Source organism: Mobula hypostoma, chromosome 5, assembly GCF_963921235.1.
Source record: "Mobula hypostoma chromosome 5, sMobHyp1.1, whole genome shotgun sequence".
Taxonomy (NCBI): Eukaryota; Metazoa; Chordata; class Chondrichthyes; order Myliobatiformes; family Myliobatidae; genus Mobula; species Mobula hypostoma.
Window position 1 is genome coordinate 121,146,184 of NC_086101.1, and position 23,634 is coordinate 121,169,817.

The 23,634-nt window shown below is 43.3% G+C and overlaps 1 protein-coding gene across 1 annotated transcript in view; it reads left to right on the top strand.

The window, feature by feature from the left end:
- tek (TEK tyrosine kinase, endothelial) overlaps positions 1 to 23,634 on the top strand; it is a 248,182-nt gene that overhangs the window by 103,117 nt on the left and 121,431 nt on the right. The window contains exons 8-11 of the mRNA XM_063048906.1: positions 1,218 to 1,372; positions 5,056 to 5,209; positions 11,634 to 11,795; positions 21,353 to 21,493. Of these exons, the coding sequence (XP_062904976.1) occupies positions 1,218 to 1,372; positions 5,056 to 5,209; positions 11,634 to 11,795; positions 21,353 to 21,493 (612 nt within the window). The remainder of the gene's footprint in view (positions 1 to 1,217; positions 1,373 to 5,055; positions 5,210 to 11,633; positions 11,796 to 21,352; positions 21,494 to 23,634) is intronic.

Genomic DNA, 23,634 nt, shown 5'->3' on the forward strand with positions numbered 1-23,634 from the left:
TACTCAACCCAGGGAAGAAGACTGAGTGTATTCGCCCTATCTATGTTCTTGATGACCTTATACACCTCTGTAAAATCATTTCTCAGTTTCCTATGCTCCAAGGAATAAAATCTGAGCCTATCCAATCTCTCACTGTAATTTAGTCACTCAAGTCCTGGCAATATCCTTGTAAATGTTTTCTGGACCCCATAGTTCATCATTCAGATGAATGTGCAATTCATCGGTAGATTTTATCCTTACTTTCCAAAATTATTGTGTGTTATATGTGTGTTATGTGCACTGCTGTGCTTTACACCCTGGTCCAGAGAAACACTGTCTCATTTGATGGTATACATGTATATAGTTAAAGGACAATAAACTTGGCTTGACTTCGGCTCGACCAAAACTGAACACAATACTCCTCACCAACTTTCTGTAAAGCTGCACCATGACTTTCCAGCCTTTGTCCTCAATTTTTCCTGATTGATGAAGGCCAGCATGCCGAAAGCCTTCTTCTCCACCCTGTCTAATTATGGCTCCAATTTCAGAGAGCAATGGACTGAGAAGGTATGCCTTTTCTGCGACACTCTACAGGGTTCTACTAGTCACTGTGAAAGTCCTACTTTGAAATGACATTCTGAAGTGCAAGACTTTACACTTATCTGAATTTATGGTCCATCCCTATTTCTCCCTGAGAAAGATGGTGGTAACCTACCTTCTTGAACTACTAGAGTCCTTCTGGCAAAGTATTCCAGGATCCAGACCAGTGACAATGAAGGTCTGGCAATCAAGCAGATAGAGGAGCTGATTAAATCAATGGATGGTGAGCTATGGTGGTAAATGCACAGGCATTTCATTGGCAAGGGGATGATTTGCACAGGAACAAGGCCACGTGCTTATTGCAGAGGAAAATCTAGCCATGTTCTCTGTGACACCTGCTTCCTAACCCCAGTATATGTTGTAGGTTCGTCTTTATGTGGAATTCATTGCCACAGGCAGCTGTGGACTCCAAGTCTTTATGTATACTTAAAGCAGAGGTTGATAGATTCATAATTGGTCAGGGCATGAAGGGTTACGGGGAGAAGGCAGGAGATTGGGGCTGAGAGGAAAAATGGATCAGCTGTGATGAAATGGTGGATCAGATCTGATGAGCCAAATGGTCTAATTCTGCTCCTATATCTTATGGCCCTATGGTCTGAACAATTAACAGGTTGTAAATTTAGCATTCTTTCCCCCAGGGTTTGGTGTTGTGCCTCCTCAGTTGGTAAATTCCAGTGCTAACATTGAAGTTAACACAGGAGTGACTCTGCATATAAATTGTACTGCAACTGGACATCCTCTACCAGTGCATGGGAACATACGGCTTATCACACCCCATGGAAAGGAAGTTAATGTAAGTATTTTAAGAGGCTACAGCTTCTCCCAACTTTAAAAATTCAACGGTTCTTTTCAGAATTAGAATCAGGTTTATTATCACCTGTTGTGAAATTTGTCTTTTCTTGTGGCAGCAGTACAGTGCAACTCGTAAAAATAATATGTTTCCAGAAAAAAAACCCATTAATAGCATAAAAGTGGAGTAGTCAGGTAGTGTTGAAGGTGAGATAGTGAGGCCTGACTTCAGTGGTCAGAAAGATGTTGAGTCTTTTATTAAGGATGAGATTTCAGGGTACTTGGAAGTGCATGATAAAGTAGGCCAAAGTCAGCATGTTTCCCTTCAGGGGAAATTTCTCGATACTTTTCAAAGTAAACTTTAAGCCTAATCCTTTGACCGCTTTATTTGGTATTGTTGGAGGAAAGGATATTATTTTGGAATCACCTGACTTGCACATTTTGGCTTTTATTTCTCTTACGACCAGAAGGACGCTCTTGCTTAAATGGAAAGATGTGGCCCCTCCTACTCACGCTCAATGGTTACGTGATGTGATGTCATGTTTAAATTTACAGAAGGGTCGATGTTCAATCTCTGAATCTAGCCAAGACTTTCAAACATTGTGGGGACCTTTCTTGAATTATTTTCAAAATCTTTGATTTGCTGTTAAAGCACAGATGATGACTAATAATTTTGTTTCCCTTTTTTCTTTACTAATCAGCTTCGGTCTTGGTAGTGGGTTAGTTTTTTTTATATAATAAACTTACTATATTTCAATGTTACAAATCTGTATGAATATAGGGTAAGGAGTCTTTATATGCAATTTAGTATAATGTATTGATATATAGATTTTTTTCTTGTACTCTGTATTCATATGTAAAATTAATAAAAATATTGGAAAGGGGAAATTTTGCCTGAGAAATCTGTTGGAATTCCCTGAGGAAATAACAGGCAGGATAGACAAAGGAGAGTCAGTGGATATTTACTTGCATATTCAGAAGGCTTTTTACAAGGTGCCACACATGAGGCCGCTTAACAAGATAAGAGCCTAAAGTATTACTGGGAAGTTACTAGCATGGATAGAAGATTGGCAGACTGGCAGGAGGCAAAGAGTGGGATAAAGGGGCCTACTGTTGGTTACCAGAGACTAGTGGTGTTCATCAGAGGTCAATATTGCTTCTTAAGCTATATGTCAATAATTTGGATGACAGAATAGTTTGCAGACGATATAGAGATAGGTGGAGGTGCAGGTAGTGTTGATGAAGAAGGAAGTTTGCAGAAGGACTTGGACAGATTGGGAGAATGGGCAAAGAAGTGGCAGAATGAATATAATGTAGGGATGTGCATGATCATGCACTTTGGTAGAAAGAACAAAGGCAGAGAATATTTTCTGAACAAGATTCCCTAAAGGTTAACTTGCAGGTTGAATAACGAAGGCAAATGCAATATTAGCATTCATTTTGAGAGGACTAGAATATAAGAGCAAGGGTGTGATGCTGAGGCTTTGTAAGGTATTGTCAGACTGTACTTGCAGTATTGTGAGCAGGTTAGGGCCCCTTATCTAAGAAAAGATGTGCTGGCATTGGAGGTTCAGGAGAATGATTCTGGGAATGGAAGGGTTAAAATATGAGGAGCATTTGATGCCTCTGGGTCTGTACTCACAGGAGTTTAGAGGGGGATCTCATTGAAACCTATTGAATATTGAAAGGCCTCAACAGAGTGAATGTGGAGAAGTGAGTCTAGAAACCCAAGGCACAACATCAAAATAGAGGAGCATATATTCAGAACAGAGATAAGAAGGATTTCTTTAGCTGGATGGTGGTGAAACTGTGGAATTAATTGCCACAGATACCTCTGAAGGCCAAGTCATTGAATATACTGAAAGCAGAGTTTGACTGGTTCTTGATTAGTCAGGACACCTAAGGTTATGGGGAGAAGGTAGCAGAAAGGGTGTTGGGAGAGATAATAAATCAGCCATGATGGAATGGTCAAGCAGACTCAATATGAGCCGAGTGACCTAACTCTGCCCCTGTGTCATATGGTCTTATGTGTGCATAGGTCCATGGACCATTTAGAAATCTGATTGCAGAGGGGAAGAAGCTGTTCCTAAAATGTTGAGTGTGAATCTGCAGGCTCCTGTACCACCTCCTTGTTGGTAGTAATAAGAAGGGTCTGTCTTGAATGGTGAGGGTCTTTAATGATGGATGTCACCTTCATAATCCATCCCCTTTTGAAGATATCCTCGATGATGGGTAGGATTGTGCCTGCGATTGACTGCAGCCTTTTCCTGATCCTCTGCATTGGAACCTCCAATACCGGACAGGGATGCAGTCAATCTTGTGCTCTCCATAGTATATCTGTAGGAATATGCAAGAGTTTTTGGTAACATACCTATCTCATCAACCTCATGAAGTATATAGTCACTGAGGTGCTTTCTTAATGATCACATCAATGTTTTGGGCCCAGGAGAGACCCTCTAAGATGTTGATGCTCAGAACACTGAGATTTTGTCAGCTAGAGATAAATTCACCTCCTGATTTTCATCAGATATTCAGTCTCTTATCTTGTTAAGAGTATGTGCAAGTTAGGACACAAGCCATTTTTGCAAATCATCTTCAAGGACAGCTTTGTTGCGTAACCCTAAGAAACTTAGCTGGGTGCATTCCTGTTCCATTGTGAAGCCTTCTCAAAGTGGTCTCCCAGTTGTGAACACTGTAATTGTGCTTTAGGCCGGGAATGGTGGGATTTAGACCCAGTGAGGATGAAGGAAAAATGTCAGTTTTCAGGGCAGTGTTCAAGGTAGAGGTGATTATGTTGCATTATAGTTGAATTTACTTCTTTTGGGAGTAACTCCCTATATTCTCTCATCTGGACCTCATCTCTTTTCCTACCTACGTTGTTGGTGCATGTGTGCCACGGCTTCTGGCTGTTTACACTCTACCTTTAGAATGTTGTGGATCTGATCTGAGATGTCCCTGACTCTGGCACCAGGGAAACAATATACAACATTGAAGTCTCTTTTCTGTCATCAGGTTTTCCCAGTGGATCACCCAACGGCCACCCATTTTAATTCCACTTCCCATTCCTATTCCGACATGTTAGTCCATGGCCTTCTCTGCTGTCGCATTGAGGCTACACTCAGGTTGGAGGAACAACACCTTATATTCTGTCTGGGTAGCCTCCAACCTGATGGCATGAACATTGATTTCACACACTTCGGTAATTCCCCCTCCCCCTCCTTCACTATTCCCCCATTCCCATTTCCCTCTCTCACCTTCTCTTCTTACCTGCCCATTACCTCCCTCTGGGGCTCCTCCCCCTTCCCTTTCTTCCATGGCCTTCTGTCCTCTCCTATCAGATGCCCCCATCTCCAGCCCTGTATCTCTTTCACCAATCAACTTCCCAGCTCTTCACTTCACCCCTACCTCACCCCGCTCCCCGGTTTCACCTATCACCTTGCACGTCTTCCTCCCCTCCCCCCACCTTCTATACCCTGACTCCTCATTTTTTCTCCAGTCCTGCTGGAGGGTCTCAGCCCGAAACATCGACTGTACTCTTTTCCATAGATGCCACCTGGCCTGCTGAGTTCCTCCAGCACTTTGTGTGTGCTGTGTTGTTTAATGTTGAGCTGAAATTTTTGTTTGGTGAATATACAAGAAAAGTGTTTATCTGCTATCATTTCCTCATTCTGTTTATTTTTTTTCTAGCTGACATCCACAAGGACAATAACACACCCAGTTAATTACACTATAAGTACATTCAGAGTGGCAAAAATTACCCCATCGGATTCTGGAGAATGGATCTGTCGTGTTAAAACTTCTGCTGGCATTGCTAAGAGGCCGTTCAATGTCTCTGTTAAAGGTATGTTATTACTATATTAGTCTTTACAGCGCTATAACAGGCTAGTCATGCTGTCATATCTAGATCTCTGTTTATCCCTCACGTGAATAGGGGAGGCACAGTAGCGTTGCAGTTTGCGCAAGGCTGCTGCAGAGATCCTGTCTCTGTAGGGAGTTTATACACTCTCCCTGTGGCTGCATGTGTTTCCTCAGGGTGCTCTGGTTTCCTCCCACATTCCAAAAATTTAAAGCTTAGTATGCTAATTAGTCACCTGTGGGGAATTAGAGGCTTCTTGGGTCAGAAAGGCTTGTTACCATGCTGTAATTCTCAATAAAAATAAGATGAATTCTTCCCACTTGACTCGCTCTGCACGTATCAGTACATCCCTTACCACTCTGCATCATCCCATTTCTCCAGAATTCCTCACAGGATTTATTAGTCACATTCTTAAACTGGTGGCCCTTCATGTTAGTATTCTGGGGCATGTTCATATCAAGAAGGAGGAAATATTAGGGTCTCTTAAACATTAAGAGGGGTAAGTCTCCATGGCCTGATGGTATCTATCCCAAGTTATTGAAAGAAGAATGAGAGGAGATTATCGGGGCCTTGACAGAGATTATGCATTTGTAAAAGCATGGTTTATCAGGGATAGTCAACATGGCTTTACATGGGCAAGTTATTTCTTATTAAGCTTTTGAGGTACTGACAATGATGACAGATGAGGACCAGGCAGTGGATATTGTCTACATGGACTTCAGTAAGGCATTTGATAAGGTAGGCTTAAGATTAGACATGGTGGTTTAATAGATTGGATTTAAAATAGGCTTGTCCATAGAAGAGAGAGGGCAGTAATAATGGAAGGGCTGGTGGTCTGCGATTAGTGGTGTTCCACAAGAATCGGTGCTGGGACATCTGTGATATAAATAAATGACTTGGATGAAAATATTGTTGGGCTTATTATTAAGTTTGTAGATAACACAGGAACTGGTGGAGTTATCGATAGTGGAGAAGCATGTTAAATGATCATCAGGATGTGGATCAGGTGGAGATATTGACAGAGATATGGAGAAGGACTTTAATTGAGACAAGTATGAGGAGTTTCACTTTGGGAAATATGAGGAAAGCGTACAGTAAATGGCAAGATCCTTAGGAGCATTGATATATAGAGGAATATTGGGCTCCAAGTCCATGGTCCCTGAAAGTAGCAATACAGGTAGATAGGATGATGTAGAAGTCTTATGACATGCTTGCCTTCATTAGTTGGAGCATTGAATATATAGTCTGGAAGTCATTTTGCAGGTTTATAAAACATTAATAAGACCACATATAAAATATTGTTTTGCATTTGTTACAATTCAGGGAGGATGTTGAGGACATGGAGAGGACACAGAAGAGGTTAACCAGGATGTCGTCTAGATTGAAAAGTATTAGCTATAGAGAATGATTAAACATATTTGGATTGGCTGTCTCTGGAGCAGCAGAGACTGAGGGGACAGAAGTTTGTAAAATTCTGAAAGGCATAGATAGTAAGAGTGGAAATATCAAATACTAGGGGCAGAGGTTTAAGAGTGAGAAGAACAGTATTTAAAAGGGATTTGCCAGGCAAGTTTTTTTTTTACACAGAGAATTGTGCATACCAGTAACACGTGAGCTGGAGGCATGATGAAAGCAGATACGATAATGACATTTAGGAAGCATTTTGCCAGGCACAGGAACAGACCCAATGCAGAGAGATATGGATCACCTGCACACAGATGGGATTCATTTAATCTGGCGTCACAGTTGGCCCGTACATTATGGGTGGAAGTATCTATTCCTGTTCCATACTGTTCTACGTATATTTAGAACTGTCAAGGTTGGAAGCATCTTCATATCAGCTTTACTAAACATTTTATAGACTTCTATCTAATCACCAAATAGTCTTTTCTTAAGATCCCCATTCTTTTCAAACTTAGTGATGATTAAATCCTCTTTTTTTTGATATTATCCTTATCAATCTTGTATCACCTTCTCCTGTGGCAAGAATTCTGCTTGATAGAATGAAAGGGACCGGGGCCATCACTCAGGCTTGACGTACACAGTGGTTCCATTGTATGTAATGAAGTCATGCAGCATAAAGATAGCAAGCAGTTATCATAAAGAGTTATTTTCAGAACCAGCAAGGATACAGCTGGTTCGTTATATGCCATGTTGTATGACTTAAGCGATCATAGTCTTTCCAAGGCCATGATTGCTCATGGCAAATTTCTCTACAGAAGTGGTTTGCCATTGTCTTTACAAGACGGATGACCACAGCCATTATCAATACTCTTCAAAGGTTGTCTGCCTGGTGTCAGTGGTTGCATAACAAGACTTGTAGTATGCACCGACTGCTCATACGACCATCCACCACCTGCTCCAATTGTTTCACATGACCCTGATCGTGGGAGGGGAAGGGGGGTGCTAAGTAGGTGCTACACTTTGCCCATGGGTGACCTGCAGACTAGCGGAGGGAAAGAGGGCCTTACACCTCATTTGGTAGAGACGCATCTCCACTCCACCACCCATTAGGATACAGTAAACAACCAAATGGATCACATGAGGATTATAAAGTAGCCAGAAAAAAACTCAAAAAGGGGATTAGGAAAGCTAGGAGAAGCCGTGAAAAGTCGTTGGTAATGCGATTAAGGTGAATCCCAAGGCATTCTATACATACAGCAAGAGCAAGAGGATAAGTGGGGAGAGTGTAGGGTCCCTCAAGGATAAAGTGAGGAACATTTGTTTGGATGCAGAGAATATGAGTGAGATACTTAATGAGTACTTTGCTTCAGTATTTACCAAAGAAAAGGACATGGAGGATCAGGACCAGTGCTGAGTGTATAAATATGTCAGGGTGTAAGGAGGTCAAGGAGGAGGAAGTGCTGGGTCCCCTAATGAGTATTAAGGTGGATAAGTCCCCAGGACCTGATGGGATTGACCCCAGGTTATTGAAGGAAGCAAGAGACAAAATCGCTGGGCCTTTGACCAGTATCTTCATGTTCTCTCTTGGCATAGGCGAGGTCCCAGAGGACTGGCAAGTGGCTAATATTTTACCTCTATTTAGGAAGGGAACAGGGGAATATCCTGGGAAATATAGACAGATGGGGCTCATAGCAGTTGCAAGGAATTTTCTGGAGAAAATTCTTTGGGATGTGATATATGAGCATTTGGAAACCCGTGGCCTAATTAGGGAAAGCCTGCATCACTTTGTGTGAGGCATATCATGTCTTACCAACTTGATTGAGTTTTTTGACAAGGTGACGAGAGACTGATGAAGGAAGGGCAGTGGATGTTGTCTACATGGATTTTAGTAAGGCCTTCATGGGAGGCTAATCCAGAAGGTTAGAATGCATGGGTTTCACGGCGAATTGGCTGTTTGGTAATGGTCAAAGAGACTTATTTGAGCTGGAGGTCTGTAATTAGAATCTGTTCTACAGGGTATCTGTGCTGGGACCTCTGCTATTTGTGATGTACCTATATAAATGCCCTGGATAAAATATAGATGGGTGGGTTAGTAAGTTTGCGGATGATACCAAGATTAGTGGAGTTGTGGATAGTGTAGAAGACTGGCAATGAACACAGTGTGATTTAGCTCAATTGCAGATATGGACAGAGAAATGGCAGGTGGAGTGTAACCGAGATAAATGCGAGGTGTTGCACCTCGGTAGGGCAAATACAAGGAGACTGTACACTGTTAAGGCCAACAGTGTTGCTGAGCAGGGATCTTGGGGTCCAAGTTCATAGTTCCTTAAAAGTGGCTACGTGGGTAGACAGGGTGATTAAGAACGCGTATGGAACGCTTGTTTTTACTAGTTAAGGCATTGATTTCAAAGTCAAGAGGTTGTGTTGCAACTTTATAGAACTGGTTAGGCCACATCTGGAGTACTGCATACAGTTCTGGTCGACGTTCCCTCCCCCTCTGGTCACCCCACTGTAGGAAGGATGTTGGGGTTTTGGAGAGGGTGTGGAAGAGGCTCACCAGGATGCTGCCTGGTCTAGAGGGGATGTGCTATCATGAGAGGCTGGACAAACTTGGGTTACTTTTTCTTATTAAGATACAGCATGAAATAGGCCCTTCCACCCCGATTTAATTCTAACCAAATCATGGGACAATTTACAAGGTTCAATTAGCGTACCAACTGATACATCTTTGGACTGTGGGAGGAAACTGGAGCACCCGTAGGAAACCTGCACGGTCACGGGGAGAATCTACAAGCAGTGTCAGAAATTGAACCTGGGTCTCCGCTACTGTAAAGCGTTGTGCTAACCATTACACTACTGTGACGTTCCAGGGTTTTCTCCGGAGAGGCGGAGGCTGATGGGAGTTCTTCAAAGGTTCAAAGATTCAAAGGTCCAATTTAATGTCAGAGAAATGTATACAATATACAACGTTTGTTCATCCTGAAATGCTTTTTCTTCACAAACATCCATGAAAACAGAGGAGAGCCCCAAAGAATGAACAACAGTTAAATGTTAGAACCCCAAAGTCCCCCTCTCCCCAGCTCCCCTCCCTCCCACGCGTAAGCGGCAGCAAGCAATGATCCCCTCTCCCCCCACGAGCAAAAAAAGCATCGGCACCCACCACTGAGCACAAAGCAATAGCAAAGACACAGACTTGCAGTTACCCCAAAGACTTTGCGTTTCACCCTGTATATGACATACCACAGGCTCTCTCTCTCCTTAATAAGGGAGAAGGAAGTGTCTCCGTTTTCCCAGTGAGCGGGGAGACATAAGAAACAACTCACTGGTTTACAATGTTAAGAGTCCGTTACGTCGCTTTTTTTGAGCTTGTGCCTGAAGATCACAAAGATCTCAGGTCTCCAGGCACACAGCCGTAGATGTTTTGACTCCCCTGATGACACACGGGTCACCTGCCATGACACCGACCCTCCATCCGCCCATCTCCAGAGCCCTGAGATCCTAGGCTTCCAAATCCAAGCCCTTGGCATGCCGAACAACGGCCAGTTGTGAAACCCTGAGAGCGGGTCCCATTCCTGCAAAGAACAGAAGTCAACGTGTAACCCCAGGTCAGGGTCTTCAAAAGAACCCAGAAAGGGAAAAATGGAGATATTGAAGATGGAAATAGAGCTGTTTGCAAAGATGCAAGCAAAGGAGTTGCCACTTAGCACCATCATTACTCCGCACCACCTCCTTATAGAGGTTTCTAAGATTATGAGAGGCATAGTAGACAGGGAGTATCTTTTTCCCAGGGTAGAAGGGTCTAACACCAGAGGGCATGCATTGAAGGTGAGAGGGGTAGGTGCAAAGAGGATGTGAGGGGTAAGTTTTTTCACTCAGAGAGTCGTGGATGCACTGGCTGCTATGGTGGTAGAGCCTTTAAAGCCTTTTAGGAGACATTTCGATAGGCAGATGAATATGAGGAAGATGGAGGGATATGAACATTGTGTAGGTAGGAGGGATTAGTTTTTGGAGTTTTTTGATTTACTTTTAGCTGTTTCAGCACAAGATCGTGGGCTGAAGGGCCTGTCCCTGAGCTGTGCTGTTCTATGTTCAAATTACGAACTGTCTCTCTCATTTAAACTTCCTAAAGTTGGCAAAATTAACATAAAGCCCATGGGCAATGGGGTGAAATATGGAAACATGTCCAAATACCATCTCTAAGATGTTTTAGCAGTAGAAATGAAATGATAAATCCTCTGTCCAAAACTACTCTTGTGATAATCTATTTGCCAGTCTGTAATATTCACTGAGAAAGGTCACAAATTCACTCAGACACTGTATGTAGAGTGGCAGAAGGGACTGAAATTGTTCAGAAATGCTAACGGGGTGGGGGTGTTGTTGTCACAGGGGAAGATGCAAAGAAGATTCACCAGGATGTTGATTGGAATGGAACATTTCAGTATTGAGTTGAGACTGGATAGACTGGCTTGTTTTCCCTGGAGCTTAGGAAACTGAAGGGTGAGCTGATAAAGGGTATACTGTACAAATTAGAGGTGACACAGACAGGGTAGATGGCAAAGTATCTTCTCCCCATAGCAGAAGTTTTCAAAACTTAAGGGTACCGCTTAAGATGAGAGTTAAAAGGTCCAGAGGGGACCTGAGAAAGAACTTTTTCATTACAGAGGATGATTTAATCAGGAAGGCACAGCCTTCGTGCATGATGCAGGCAGAGACTCTTGCAGCATTTCAGACTTTCTCAGCATTTTAGTTCATTGCTGGTTTTCTTCCTTCAGTTGCATTTGCTTCTGGTAGTTTGCAAATTTGAATTCTGCTCATTCATTTCACAAAATGCTCCCGAGAACGAGATATCATACCTACCGTAGCTTGTACATCTACAACCGTCGGATATTCTGGAGGTGATCAGTACTTCTGGTACCTTTAGCTTCTGACAGGCAGAGGGTGGCCTTAAAAGATGATGTTCTTTTTTTATATTGTTTTATCTTGTTGCAACGTGTACTTTCAACAGTTCCACCGAGACCACAGACTCCTCCAACTAAAGCAAAGAGTGGCATTCAATATATTATTGTTAATGCTAATGTTGAGCCACATATTGGAGATGGACCAATCATTCAGACCAAGCTCTTGTATAAACCGACTGGAGCACTTCAGTCATGGACAACGGTTGAAGGTAAGAATGCATTTCCACATAATTTTACGTTGTAAGGGATACTGTACTTGAAACTTTTACAATTGTAACAAAGGAGGTATTGCATTGCAATGTACAAACATTATATATATTGAGTCAAACGTGAGAGCTGTCCAGGCTACATCTACTCTTGATTAGAGGGAGTCATCGGGAGTTGAGATGAAAGATGAGGGGGAGATAGAAGCTGAAGGCAAGATGCATGGATAATAAGGATTTTTGGGGATCATAGGGAGCTTGGATGAGAGAGAGATGGAATGTGTGTGGAAGTTGGATTGAAAGGAAGACGGGAGTTAAAGGGAAAATAGAGTGAAAGTGAGTCTGCATGAGATGAAATTGGGCTCTGTGAGGGACAGGGGGAATGAGGGGAAGGAGACTAGAATGAGATGGTTGCTGAGGAGGAGGGGATAAAAGAGGGTTGGAACAGGTATAAAAAGATGGCAGTGAGAGAGAATTTGGAACTGTGAATTAGTGAGTGGGAGGAATAGGGTTGAAGGAAAACAGATCTTTAGTGTAAGATAGGGTTTGAGGGAGAGATGGAATATGAGAAAGAGAAAGGGGTATGAGGGGAAAATGGTGTGCTAAGGAATATGAAGTATGAGAGGGAGACGAGTGCTGAAGAGTACCCATTTCTGTGCTGTTATATCTCCATGACTAAGGAGAGCCGGTGGGAGAAAGGTAGGGACCTTGGGGTTTACAGAGTATCATTGGTTCCTGAAGAGAACAGGACAAGTTAATTAGTTGTAGAAAAGGCAAAAGAGCTGCTTTTGCAATACAAGAATAAAGTGGGTCACACAATGGCTCAGCTACTGGATCCACTAGCTCACAACACCAGTAAATAGATCCACTGGCTCACAACACCAGCTACTAGATCCACTGGTTCACAACACCAGCTACTAGATCCACTGACTCACAATGCTAGCAACTAGATCCACTGGTTCACAACACCAGTAAATAGATCCACTGGCTCACAACATCAGCTACTAGATCCACTGGCTCACACCACCAGTAAATAGATCCACTGACTCACAACACCAGCTACTAGATCCACTGACTCACAATGCCAACAACTAGATCTATTGGCTCACAACACCAGCTGCCAGATCCACTGGGTCCAGCACCAGCAACTAGATCCACTACCTCACAGCACTAGCCATGAGATCCACTGTCTCACACTAACAACTAGATCCATTGCATCATATCACCAGCAAATAGGTCCACTGCCTCACAACACATGCTACTAGATCCACTGCACCAGATCACCAGTAAATAGATCCACTGGATCACAACACATGCTACTGGATCCACTGGCTCACAACACCAGCAACTGGATCCACTACACCAGATCACCAGTAAATAGACCCACTGGATCACAACACAAGCTACTAGATCCACTGGTTTGCAATGCCAGCTACTGGACCCACTGGCTTACAACACCAACAAGCCAGGTTGAATCCTAATCACTAATGCCCTCTATATGAAGTTCCATATTTTGTCTACGACTGTTTTCCTCCAGATGCACAAATTTCTACCTACATCTGACTGGCAGTTTAATTGTCACTTTAAACTCCCTCTAATGTGTATGTGAGTTGTAGAATCTGGGAGGGTGGGTGTGATGAGGAGAATGTAGGGAGAATATAAAATCCGATCAGTGTGGGATTAGTGTAAAATGGGTTGTTGATGGTCGGTGTAGGTTCAGTGAAATGAGATACCTGTTTCCATGCTGTGTGGCTATGACCTTCTTTGAAGCTGTGCAGCTCATAGGTGCTATGGGATGAGCTCAGAGCAGTTAGATGGGAAAGAGGGATAGGTGAAGAGAGGGATACACAGGATCAGAGTTAGAGGGAGAAAGAGAAGATGACAGTTGAGAGTACTAGGACAGACTGAGAGTGAGAAAGAGTCAGTGTGAAGTGATGATACAAAGAAATGCAGAGGAAATTCAGCAGATGATGCCTGGATTGGAGGATTTTCATCGCGGAAAGAGATTGAATAGGTTAGCCTTGTTTTCCAGGAGCAAAGGAAGCTGAATTGATAAAGGTACAGTATATAAAATCTTCAGAGGCATGGAAAGAGGAGACAGCCCAAGTTCTTGTTCTGTCAGGGTGTCAAGATCAAGAGGGCAGGAAAATGGAAGAACTTTTAAAGCCTCCTATGCATGGAATCTGTTTATACCACTCGGTGCCAGATCCCATCGACCTTGGAAATTATGTACAAGATCACAAGAAGCATAGATTGAGTGAACAGCCAGAGACTTGTTCCCAGGACAGAAATGGCTAATCTGAGGGGCCTAATTTTAAAGTGAATATCAGAGGTAAGTTTTTTTACACAGAGTGGAGGGTGCCTGGAAACCCCTGCTGGAGCAGATACATTGGGAACACTTAAGAAGGTCTTATATAGGCTCACAGATGATAGAAAAAAATGAAAGGTTATGTAGGAGGGAAGGATTAGATTGATCTTAGCTGTAGCATAGCGGTCAGCATAACACTATTACAGTATCGACAACTAAGGTTTAACTCCTGCTGCTGCCTGTAAGGACTTTGTACATTCTCCCCATGACTGTATGTGTTTCCTTCAGGGGCTCCTGTACCCTTCCACCTACCAAAGACTTGCAGGTTAATAGGTTAATAGGTCACATTGGTGCAACTGAGTGCCATGGACTCGTTGGGCTGAAGGGCATGTTGCTGTGCAGTATTGGTTGGCACAAGATCATGGGCCCAAGTGCTGTAGTGTTCTATGTTCTATTCCCTCTTTTTCCCTTCCTGATCAGGCAGAAGATACAGATGCCTGAAATCATGTACCACTGGGCACAAGGTCAACTACTCTCCTGCTTTTATCAGACTTTTGAATGGATCTCTTGTACTATAAGATAGATTGATAGTCATAGAAAAGTACATTACAAAAATAGGCCCTTTGGCCCATCTAGTCCATGATGAACTGTTTAAACTGTTTACTCCCATTGACCTGAACCGGGACCGTTGCCCTCCATACCACTACCACTAGTGTACCTATCCAAACTTCTCTTCAAAGTTGAAATTACACTTTCATGTAGCACTTGTGCTGGCAGCTCGTTCCACACACTTGCAAACCTTTGAGTGAAGATTTCCCTCATGATTCCTTTGAACTTTTCACCCTTCACCCTTAAACTATGACCTCTGATTGTAGTCGCACCCAACCGCAGTGGAAAAAGCCTGCTTGTATTTATCCTATCTATACGCCTCATAATCTTGTATACCTCTGTCAAATTTCCCCACAATCTTATACGTTCCAAGGAATAAAGTTCCAACCTATACAATCTCTCTTTATAACTCAGGTCCTCCAGACCTGGCAACATCCTTGTAAATTTTCTTACCCTTTCAACATTATTTACATCTTTCCTGTAGGTTGGTGACCAAACCTGCACACAGTACTCGAAATTAGACCTCACCAACATCTTAAACAACTACAATAAAACATTCCATCTTCTGTACTCAATACTTTGATTTTGAAGGCCAATGTGCCAAAAGCTTTCTTTACAACCCTACCTGTGACACCACTTTCAATGAATTATGGACCTGTACCCCCAGATCTGTTTGTTTTATCACACTTCTCAGTGCACTACTGTTCACTGTATAAGGCCTGCCCTGGTTGGACTTACTGAAGTGCAATACTTTCCACTTGTCTGCATTAAATTCCATCTGCCATTGTTCAGCCCATTTTTCCAGCTGGTCCATTTCCATGATAGCCTTCCTCGCTGTCCAGGTCACCCTTAATCTTGGCATCATCCGTAAATTTGCTGATCCAGTTAACCACATTATCATCCAGGTTGTTGATATAGATGACAAACAGCAACAGACCCAGCACCGATCCCAGTGGTAAACCACTAGTCACAGACCTCCATTCAGAGAGGCAATTATCTACTATCGCTCTCTGGCTTCTCCCACAAAGCCAATTTCTAATCCAATTTACTACCTGAGCGACTGAACCTTCTTGACTAGCCTTGACAAATGCCTTATTAAAGTCCATGTAGACAACATCCACTGCCTTGTCTTCATCAGCATTCCTGGTAACTTCCTCAAAACACTCTATAAGATTGGGTAGACGTGACCTACCAAGCATGAAGCCATGCTATCATTAATCAGTCCCTGTCTATCCAAATACTTATATATCAGGTCCCTCAGACTACATTCCAATAACTTTCCCTCTACTGTTCTCAGGCTCACCAGTCTATAATTTTCTGGTCTATTTTTAGAGCCTTTCTTGAACAGTGGAACAACATTGGCTATCCTCCAATCCTCTGGTACTTTTCCTGTCACTAAGAATGATTTAAATATCTCTGCTACTGCACTTGCCTCTCACAGGGTCCAAGAGAACACCTCATCAGGCCTCAAGATATAAGGCATGATTTCAATGCACAGAGCCATGCTGACCTAATCAACTTCTATCTTTCCAGATCCACGTATAACCCTCAGAATTCCACCCCCCCCCGCCCCCAGTAACTTACTCACCACAGGTGTTAGCCTTACTGCAATACGGCTCCCACAATTTCTTCTCTAGCTTCCCACAAGTGTCTTTGGATATAACTGACCAGGCATGAAGATTTATCTACCTTCATACATGTTTAGGAAGGTGGCTACCTCCAACCGCCACATTAACGTTGATGAGTAAGCGAGATCTGTGACTGGCTACATAGAGAACTGCTCTGAGAGCATTACTATTACTAAAAACATCTACTGTATGTGAGGGCAAGCCAGCAGTGGTTCAAGCACAGCTGAGGGACGGGGATGCTGCCTTCAGATCATGGAATTAGACAGTTCTCAGGTCAGCAAGAGTTGTGCTTTCCTGTGCCATCAGGGAGGGAAAATGTAACTATTCACAGAGCGACTTCTGTGATACCAGAGCCTCGAGAGACACACTGCAGGGCATTCAGACCATAATAGACGGTAAGTCCACTCTGCACGTCAACGACAGTGATGCTTCTCTTCCTGATAGGCTGAATGTCTTTTACCCCCGGTTTGATGCACGGAACAATGTGCCGGTGAGGAAGGCCCCCCCTCCTCCCCGAGGATCAGCACTTTGATCCTCTGGCTGCTGCTGATGTGAGGAAGACCCTAGCCAGGGTCAGCCCACCTAAAGCTAGGAATCTGGTAATGTACCTGGTCAGCTGCTGAGAGATTGTGCAACCCAGTTAACTGAGGTTCTAACAAGCATCTCTCACATCTTCCTGGATCAGTCCACTGTCTCCTCAGGGTTCAAGGCAGACACCATCATCCTGATGCCCAAGAGGATGACAGTAACCTGTCTCAAAGACTACCATCCAGTGGCACTGACCTCAACACTCAACAATAATGAATTGCTGCCTATGGATCGCATTAAATCCCATCTTCTTTCTACATCAGACTCTTTCCTGTTTGCTTGCCACTCACATCAATCCATTGATGGTGCCATAGCCTCTGCACGCCACTTTGTCCTGTCCTATCTGGAAAAGGGTGCCTCATATGCCAGAATACAGTTTATTGACTTCAGCTTGGTGTTTAATATGATCGTCCCTCAGAAGCTGGTGGGTAAACAGTGCTCGTTGGCTCTCAGCACCTCTCGCTGTAACTCGATCCTAGACGGAAAGGCCAACAGTCAGTCCTTGTTGGCAGAAGCATCTCTAGCTCCATCACGCTGCACTGATGCAATCCCAGAGCTGTGTGCTTAGTCCACTGCTGATGCATAAAGGCATTGCTAGATCAAGCTCAAACCAAATCATCAAGTTTGCTGATGACTCAACAGTGATTGGCCTCATCAACGATGACAGTGAGACGGCATCCAGAGAGGAGGCAGAGTGGCTGGTAGAATGGTGTGAGCACAACAACTAGTGTTCCAATGTGGACCAAATAGGTGATTGTGGACTTTTAGGAAGGTGAAGGCTGACCACGTCCTACTACATTTACATGGTTCCTCCGTGGAGAGAGTTAGGAGCACCAATTTTTTTGGGAGTGCTCATAATGGACGATCTCACCTGGTCCCTCAACACCACCTGTTCAGTCAAGGAAGCACAGCAGTGATTCCAATTCCTGAGGAGACTGAGGCACGTGAGGCTCCCCAGCCTACCCCTTAAACATATTTTTACAGAATTAAGTATTGGACATTTCAACTCTGGGTAAAAGATATCGACTGCCTATCTGTGCCTCACATAAACTTCCATCAGGTCTCCCCCTCACCCTCTGCTGCTCCAGGGGAAAAAAAAATCCTGAGTTTGTCCAGCCTCTCCCTATTACTAGGCAACTTCTTCAGAGTCCTCTCCAAATCTTTCACATCCTTCCTATAATAGAGCAACCAGATCTAGCCTAACTCCCTAACTCTTGAACTCAATGCCTTGACTAATAAAGTAAAGGCTAATATGGTCAATGCCTTGACCATATGCTTTCTTAGCCACTCTATTGATATATATGGCACTTTCAGGGAGCTATGGGCTTCGAGCCAAGATCCCTCTGTACATCAACATGTTAAGGGTTCTACACTAATTATGTAATGTCCTTTTACAATTGATCTCCCAAAATGCAACACCTCTTACTTGCCCAGAAAATAATCTATTACCATTTATCCACCCATACCTACAACTATTAATTTGGCAACCTTCTACATTATCCACAATGCCACCAACCTTTGTGTTATCTTCAAACATACTAAACCACCCACCTATGCCATTCATATATATCACAAGCAGCAGCTGCCTCAGCATAGATCTCTGCAGAATACCACAAGTCACGTACCTGCAACCAGAATAAGTCCCATTAATCACTACCTTCAGTCTTCAATGGAAGTCAATTCTGAATTGAAACGGTCTAGTCACCATGGATCTCATGCACCTTAATCTTCTGGATGAACCCACCATGAGGGACTTTGGTGGATACTTCACTAAAATCGATGGAAACAACCTCAATTGCTCTACCTTTATCAAATACTTTCATCACCTCTTGAAAATATCAGTCAAATTATTGTAATGTAACTTGCCCACACACAAAGCCATGCTGACTGTCTTTAACTAGGTCATGCTTTTCCAAGTGTTCATAAATCCCATCCAAATCCAATACTTTCCCTACCACTGATGTGAGATCCACTGACCTATAATTTCTAGGATTATTCTTATTTCATTTTTTCAACAAAGGAGCAAGCCTAGCTACTTTCTAGTTCTGGAACCTCAGATGTAGCCACCTCTTGCCACTTCCAATAACAATCAGTCCTGAGGACTTATCCACATTAATATTCCTCAAGAAACCCAACACTATCTCAGACACATATCAGTATGCTCCACACTGATCTCACTATTCCTCATTTCGTTAGACCATAAGACATAGGAGTAGAATTGGGCCATTCAGCCCATCAAGTCGGCTCTCCCATTTCATCATGGCTGATCCCGAATCCCATTCACCCTATACACCTGTCCTCTCACCATATCCATTGATGCCCCAACCAATCTTCCACTTTGAATATACCCTTGGACTTGGCCCCCACCGTAGTCTGTTACAGAGCATTTTACAGATTCCTTCTTGGTGATTACCAATGTAAAGTACTCATTTAGGACTTCACCCACATCCTTCACCTCCAAGCACATTCATTCCTTTATGCTCAATTATCCCTGAGGTATTTTCATGGACTTGACAGTAGGTTTATATAGGTCAGTACCACATTGTGGACTTAAGGGCATGTACTGTGGTGTATTGTTCTAAATTTCACTTACCTTGCCAACTTTGTCCTTCTTTCTTACTGGAACATACTGCACCTGTCCTGTACTCTCTCCCGCTGATCTTTAAATACCTGTCACATGTCAGATGTGTACTTACCCAAAACAAGCTGTTCCCAATTAACTCTCTCTAGCTCCTCACTACAATACTACTCTTATAATTTGCCCTCTTCCCCCCCAACTCAATTTAATACTATCTTCAAGACTATGATTATTCATACACACCATTCATCTTAAAATTTGAGGAGTGTGGTCACTACATACTGATTGAAGAATCCCTTCTGGACACACCTCACAAATTGTACCCCATTTAAACTTCTTGCACGCAGGAATTTCAAAGTCTATTTTGAGGAACCCACTATGACAACTCTATTGTTTTTGCACCTTTCCCTAATATGCCTACATACCTGTTCTTCAATCTGCTGATGGCTATGGCCATTCTCCCTGCAGAATGCTTGGGTTTTCTCTTGGTTCTCCAGTTTCCACCCACAGTCCAAAGACATACCAGAGGTTAATTTGGCATTGTAGATTGCCCTGTGATTAGGTTAGGGTTAAATCAGGGATTGGCATGGCTCAAAGGGCTGGAAGGGCAAATTCCACCCTGTATCTCTAAATTAAATAATAATAAGTAACTAGGATTGCGCAGCAAGCTACCACTGAAATCAAATTTGTACAAATTTAGTTGTACAAGGCCTTGGTGAGACCACACACCTGGAGTATTGTGTGCAGTTTTGGTCCCCTTATCTGAGGAAAGACATCCTTGCCATAGAGAGAGTACAAAGAAAGTTCACCAGATTGATTCCTGGGATGGCAGGATTTTCATATGATGAAAGACTGGATGAACTAGGCTTATACTCGTTGGAATTTAGAAGATTGAGGGGGGATCTGATTGAAACATATAAAATCCTAAAGGGATTGGACAGGCTCGATGCAGGAAGATTGTTCCCGATGTTGGGGAAGTCCAGAACGAGGGGTCACAGTTTGAGGATAAAGGGGAAGCCTTTTAGGACCGAGATTAGGAAAAACTTCTTCACACAGAGAGTGGTGAATCTGTGGAATTCTCTGCCACAGGAAACAGTTGAGGCCAGTTCATTGGATATATTTAAGAGGGATTTAGATATGACCCTTGTGGCTAAAGGGATCAGGGAGTATGGAGGGAAGGCTGGTACAGGGTTCTGAGTTGGATGTCAGCCATGATCACACTGAATGGCGGTGCAGGCTCGAAGGGCCGAATGGCTTACTCCTGCACCTATTTTCTATGTTTCTGTGTGCATCTAGGAAGGTGATGATGTACATCAAAACATACAGTGAAATGCATCATTTGCACCAACGATTAACAGAGTCCGAGGATGTGCTGGGAGGGAGGGGGGCAGCCTACAAATGTTGCCATGCTTCTGACACCAAGGTAGTGTGCCCACAGCCTACAGTATTAATCCCAACCTGTTTGTATTTGAAATGGAGCACCCGGAGGTATGCCACACAGTCACAGTGAGACCATACAAACTGCGTACAAACAGTGGTGGGATAGAACCCAGGTTGCTGGTACTGTGCTGGCATCACACTGTCTGCCACACTACTGTGCCACCCCATTACATCCTGATGGCCTGTAACTGGGAGGTGCCAGTATTCTGCTCCCGATCTTATAATTGGACGAGAACATGTGTTTAATGAAGCAACAGAGCAATGCAAGAAAAGCTTTTTGCTGGTTCTGTGAAACTGCTTTGCTGATTAATTGTGTTTTATTTTGCAGAGATTGAGATGGCCAACTTTGTTGCTTCAGTGAAATCCTACAAAGACTGAAATTCCTTTCCATTATTGTTGTTTTTCTTTTCAGTAACCGGTGCATCAGATGTGGTGAAATTGGATAATTTACAACCAATGTGCCAGTATAATGTATGCGTGCAACTGAGCCGCCCAGGAGACAGAGGAGAGGGACACCCTGGCCCAGTGGCAAGTTTCTGGACTGAATGCTCAAGTAACAGCACACATTCGTTTGATTGTGAATCATGCTGATGCGTAATTTGTATTTTATGCAAAAATTCAGACAAGCACAGTGGAACTTTATTGCACCCCAGCTCCTATAGATTTCCACCCCTCCACATGGAATATCCAGGGATTAGATATAAATTCCCCAGCTACACTTGAGCATAGCAACAAATACAAATGTGATCATGGGGCAGTTGGAAGAGGCTGGCTTATGAAAAGCATGTTGAAATGCTTCTGACCACAGATGGTAATTCTAACTCTCCTGTGAAGATTTGGGAACATAGGTGAAATAGGTCCTTGGGCTGTGTAAGACTAGGGAAGGCACTCTCCGGTCCTGCCAAACTCGTGAGATTGAGACGGCTCGTCCCACCCCAAACCCTGGTTTGTGTGGTTGCTGTGTAATTTGCTACCCCGTTACAAATTAATGCCATGAAATTACTGACAGTACACTGCATATGATTAAAGGAATTATATTTGTGAATTTTAACTAAAGGGTTAGTAAAGAATAACAAAAAGAAAAGAGCGCATTCTAATTAAACAGTCAAACGTGCACAAGTTGGAGCTCATCTTGAACTTCTCTGTCACTCACACACTGGGCCCTCGTCAGCATGAAAGCTCACACCACCTTCCGAACGTCGCTCGCAATCCATCTCGAACAACCGGGTCCTCCACTGGATCGTATGCTATGACCGGTTCTCCCCAGCGTCTTCTCTCTCCATCTTTCACCAACCACAAGCCCAAGACCAACCTTATTGTCCCTCACCAAGAAAACCTCCTGCTAATTGGATGGCACACATTCTACATTGTACCTTATCTTCAATAGTAACCCAAACAGGCTGAAAGCAGAACGAACTGCTCTTACAGAGCTGCTAAATGAAACACCTACAGTATAACAGTGAAGATGTGAACCAGGACGTCACATGGGGTACAATAAAGAAGATGGTAGTTTTTAAACTGAATTTCCAGTTTCTATATTTCCTTCAATTCTTCTCTAATCCCTGGAGTTTTTACACCATATCCAGTGCTCTACTTTTATAAAGGTGCTTTGTCCCATCCTCAAAAAATTCAATCCAGCTTGTAAGGCCTGACCAAGTTATACTGACTCTCCCAAATCAGACTACATTCCTCCAAATGTTCTTGATTCCCATCTCTAAGAATCTTCTCCAATAATTTGCCCTCCACTAAAGTAAGACTCACTGGTCTATAAATCACAGGTTTGCCCCAACTCCCTTTCTTGAACAAAGGAATAACATTTGCTATCCTCTAATCATTCAGAGTTCTCCCGAGGCCAGGGAAGTCACAAAGAGCATTGCCAAAGGTGCAGCAATCCCGTAGTAACCTGGGATAAATCCCATCCAGCCTCGGGGAGTTATCTATCCTGATGTTTTACAAAAGTTCCAGGTGTTGGAGGTGTTGTGGATAGTGTGGTGGGCTGTCAATGGTTATAGTGGGACATTGATAGGATGCAAAACTGGGCTGAGAAGTGGCAGATGGAGTTCAACCCAGATATGTGTGAGGTGGTTCATTTTGGTAGGTCAAATATGATGGCAGAATATAGTATTAATGGTAAGTCTCTTGGCAGTGTGGAGGATCAGAGGGATCTTGGGGTCCGAGTCCATAGGACACTCAAAGCTGCTGCACAGGATGACAAGAAGACATATGGTGTATTTGCCTTCATTAACCGTGGGATTGAGTTTAAGAGCTGAGAGGTAATGTTTCAGCTATATAGGACTCTGATCAGACCCCACTGGGTGTACTGTGCTCAGTTCTGGTCGTATCACTACAGGACGGATGTGGAAATCATAGAAAGGGTGCAGAGGAGATTTGTAAGGATATTGCCTGGATTGGGGAGCATACCTTATGAGAATAGGTTGAGTGAACTCGGCCTTTTTTTCTTGGAGCAACAGAGGATGAAAGGTGACCTGATAGAGGTGTATAAGATGATGAGAGGTATTGATCATGTGGATAGTCAGAGGCTTTTTCCCAGGGCTGAATTGGCTAGCATGAGAGGGCATAGTTTTAATGTGCTTGGAAGTAGGTACAGATGAGATGTCTGGGGTAAGTTTTTTTTACGCAGAGAGTGGTGAGTGCGTGGAATGGGCTGCCGGTGATGGTGGTGGAGGTGGATAC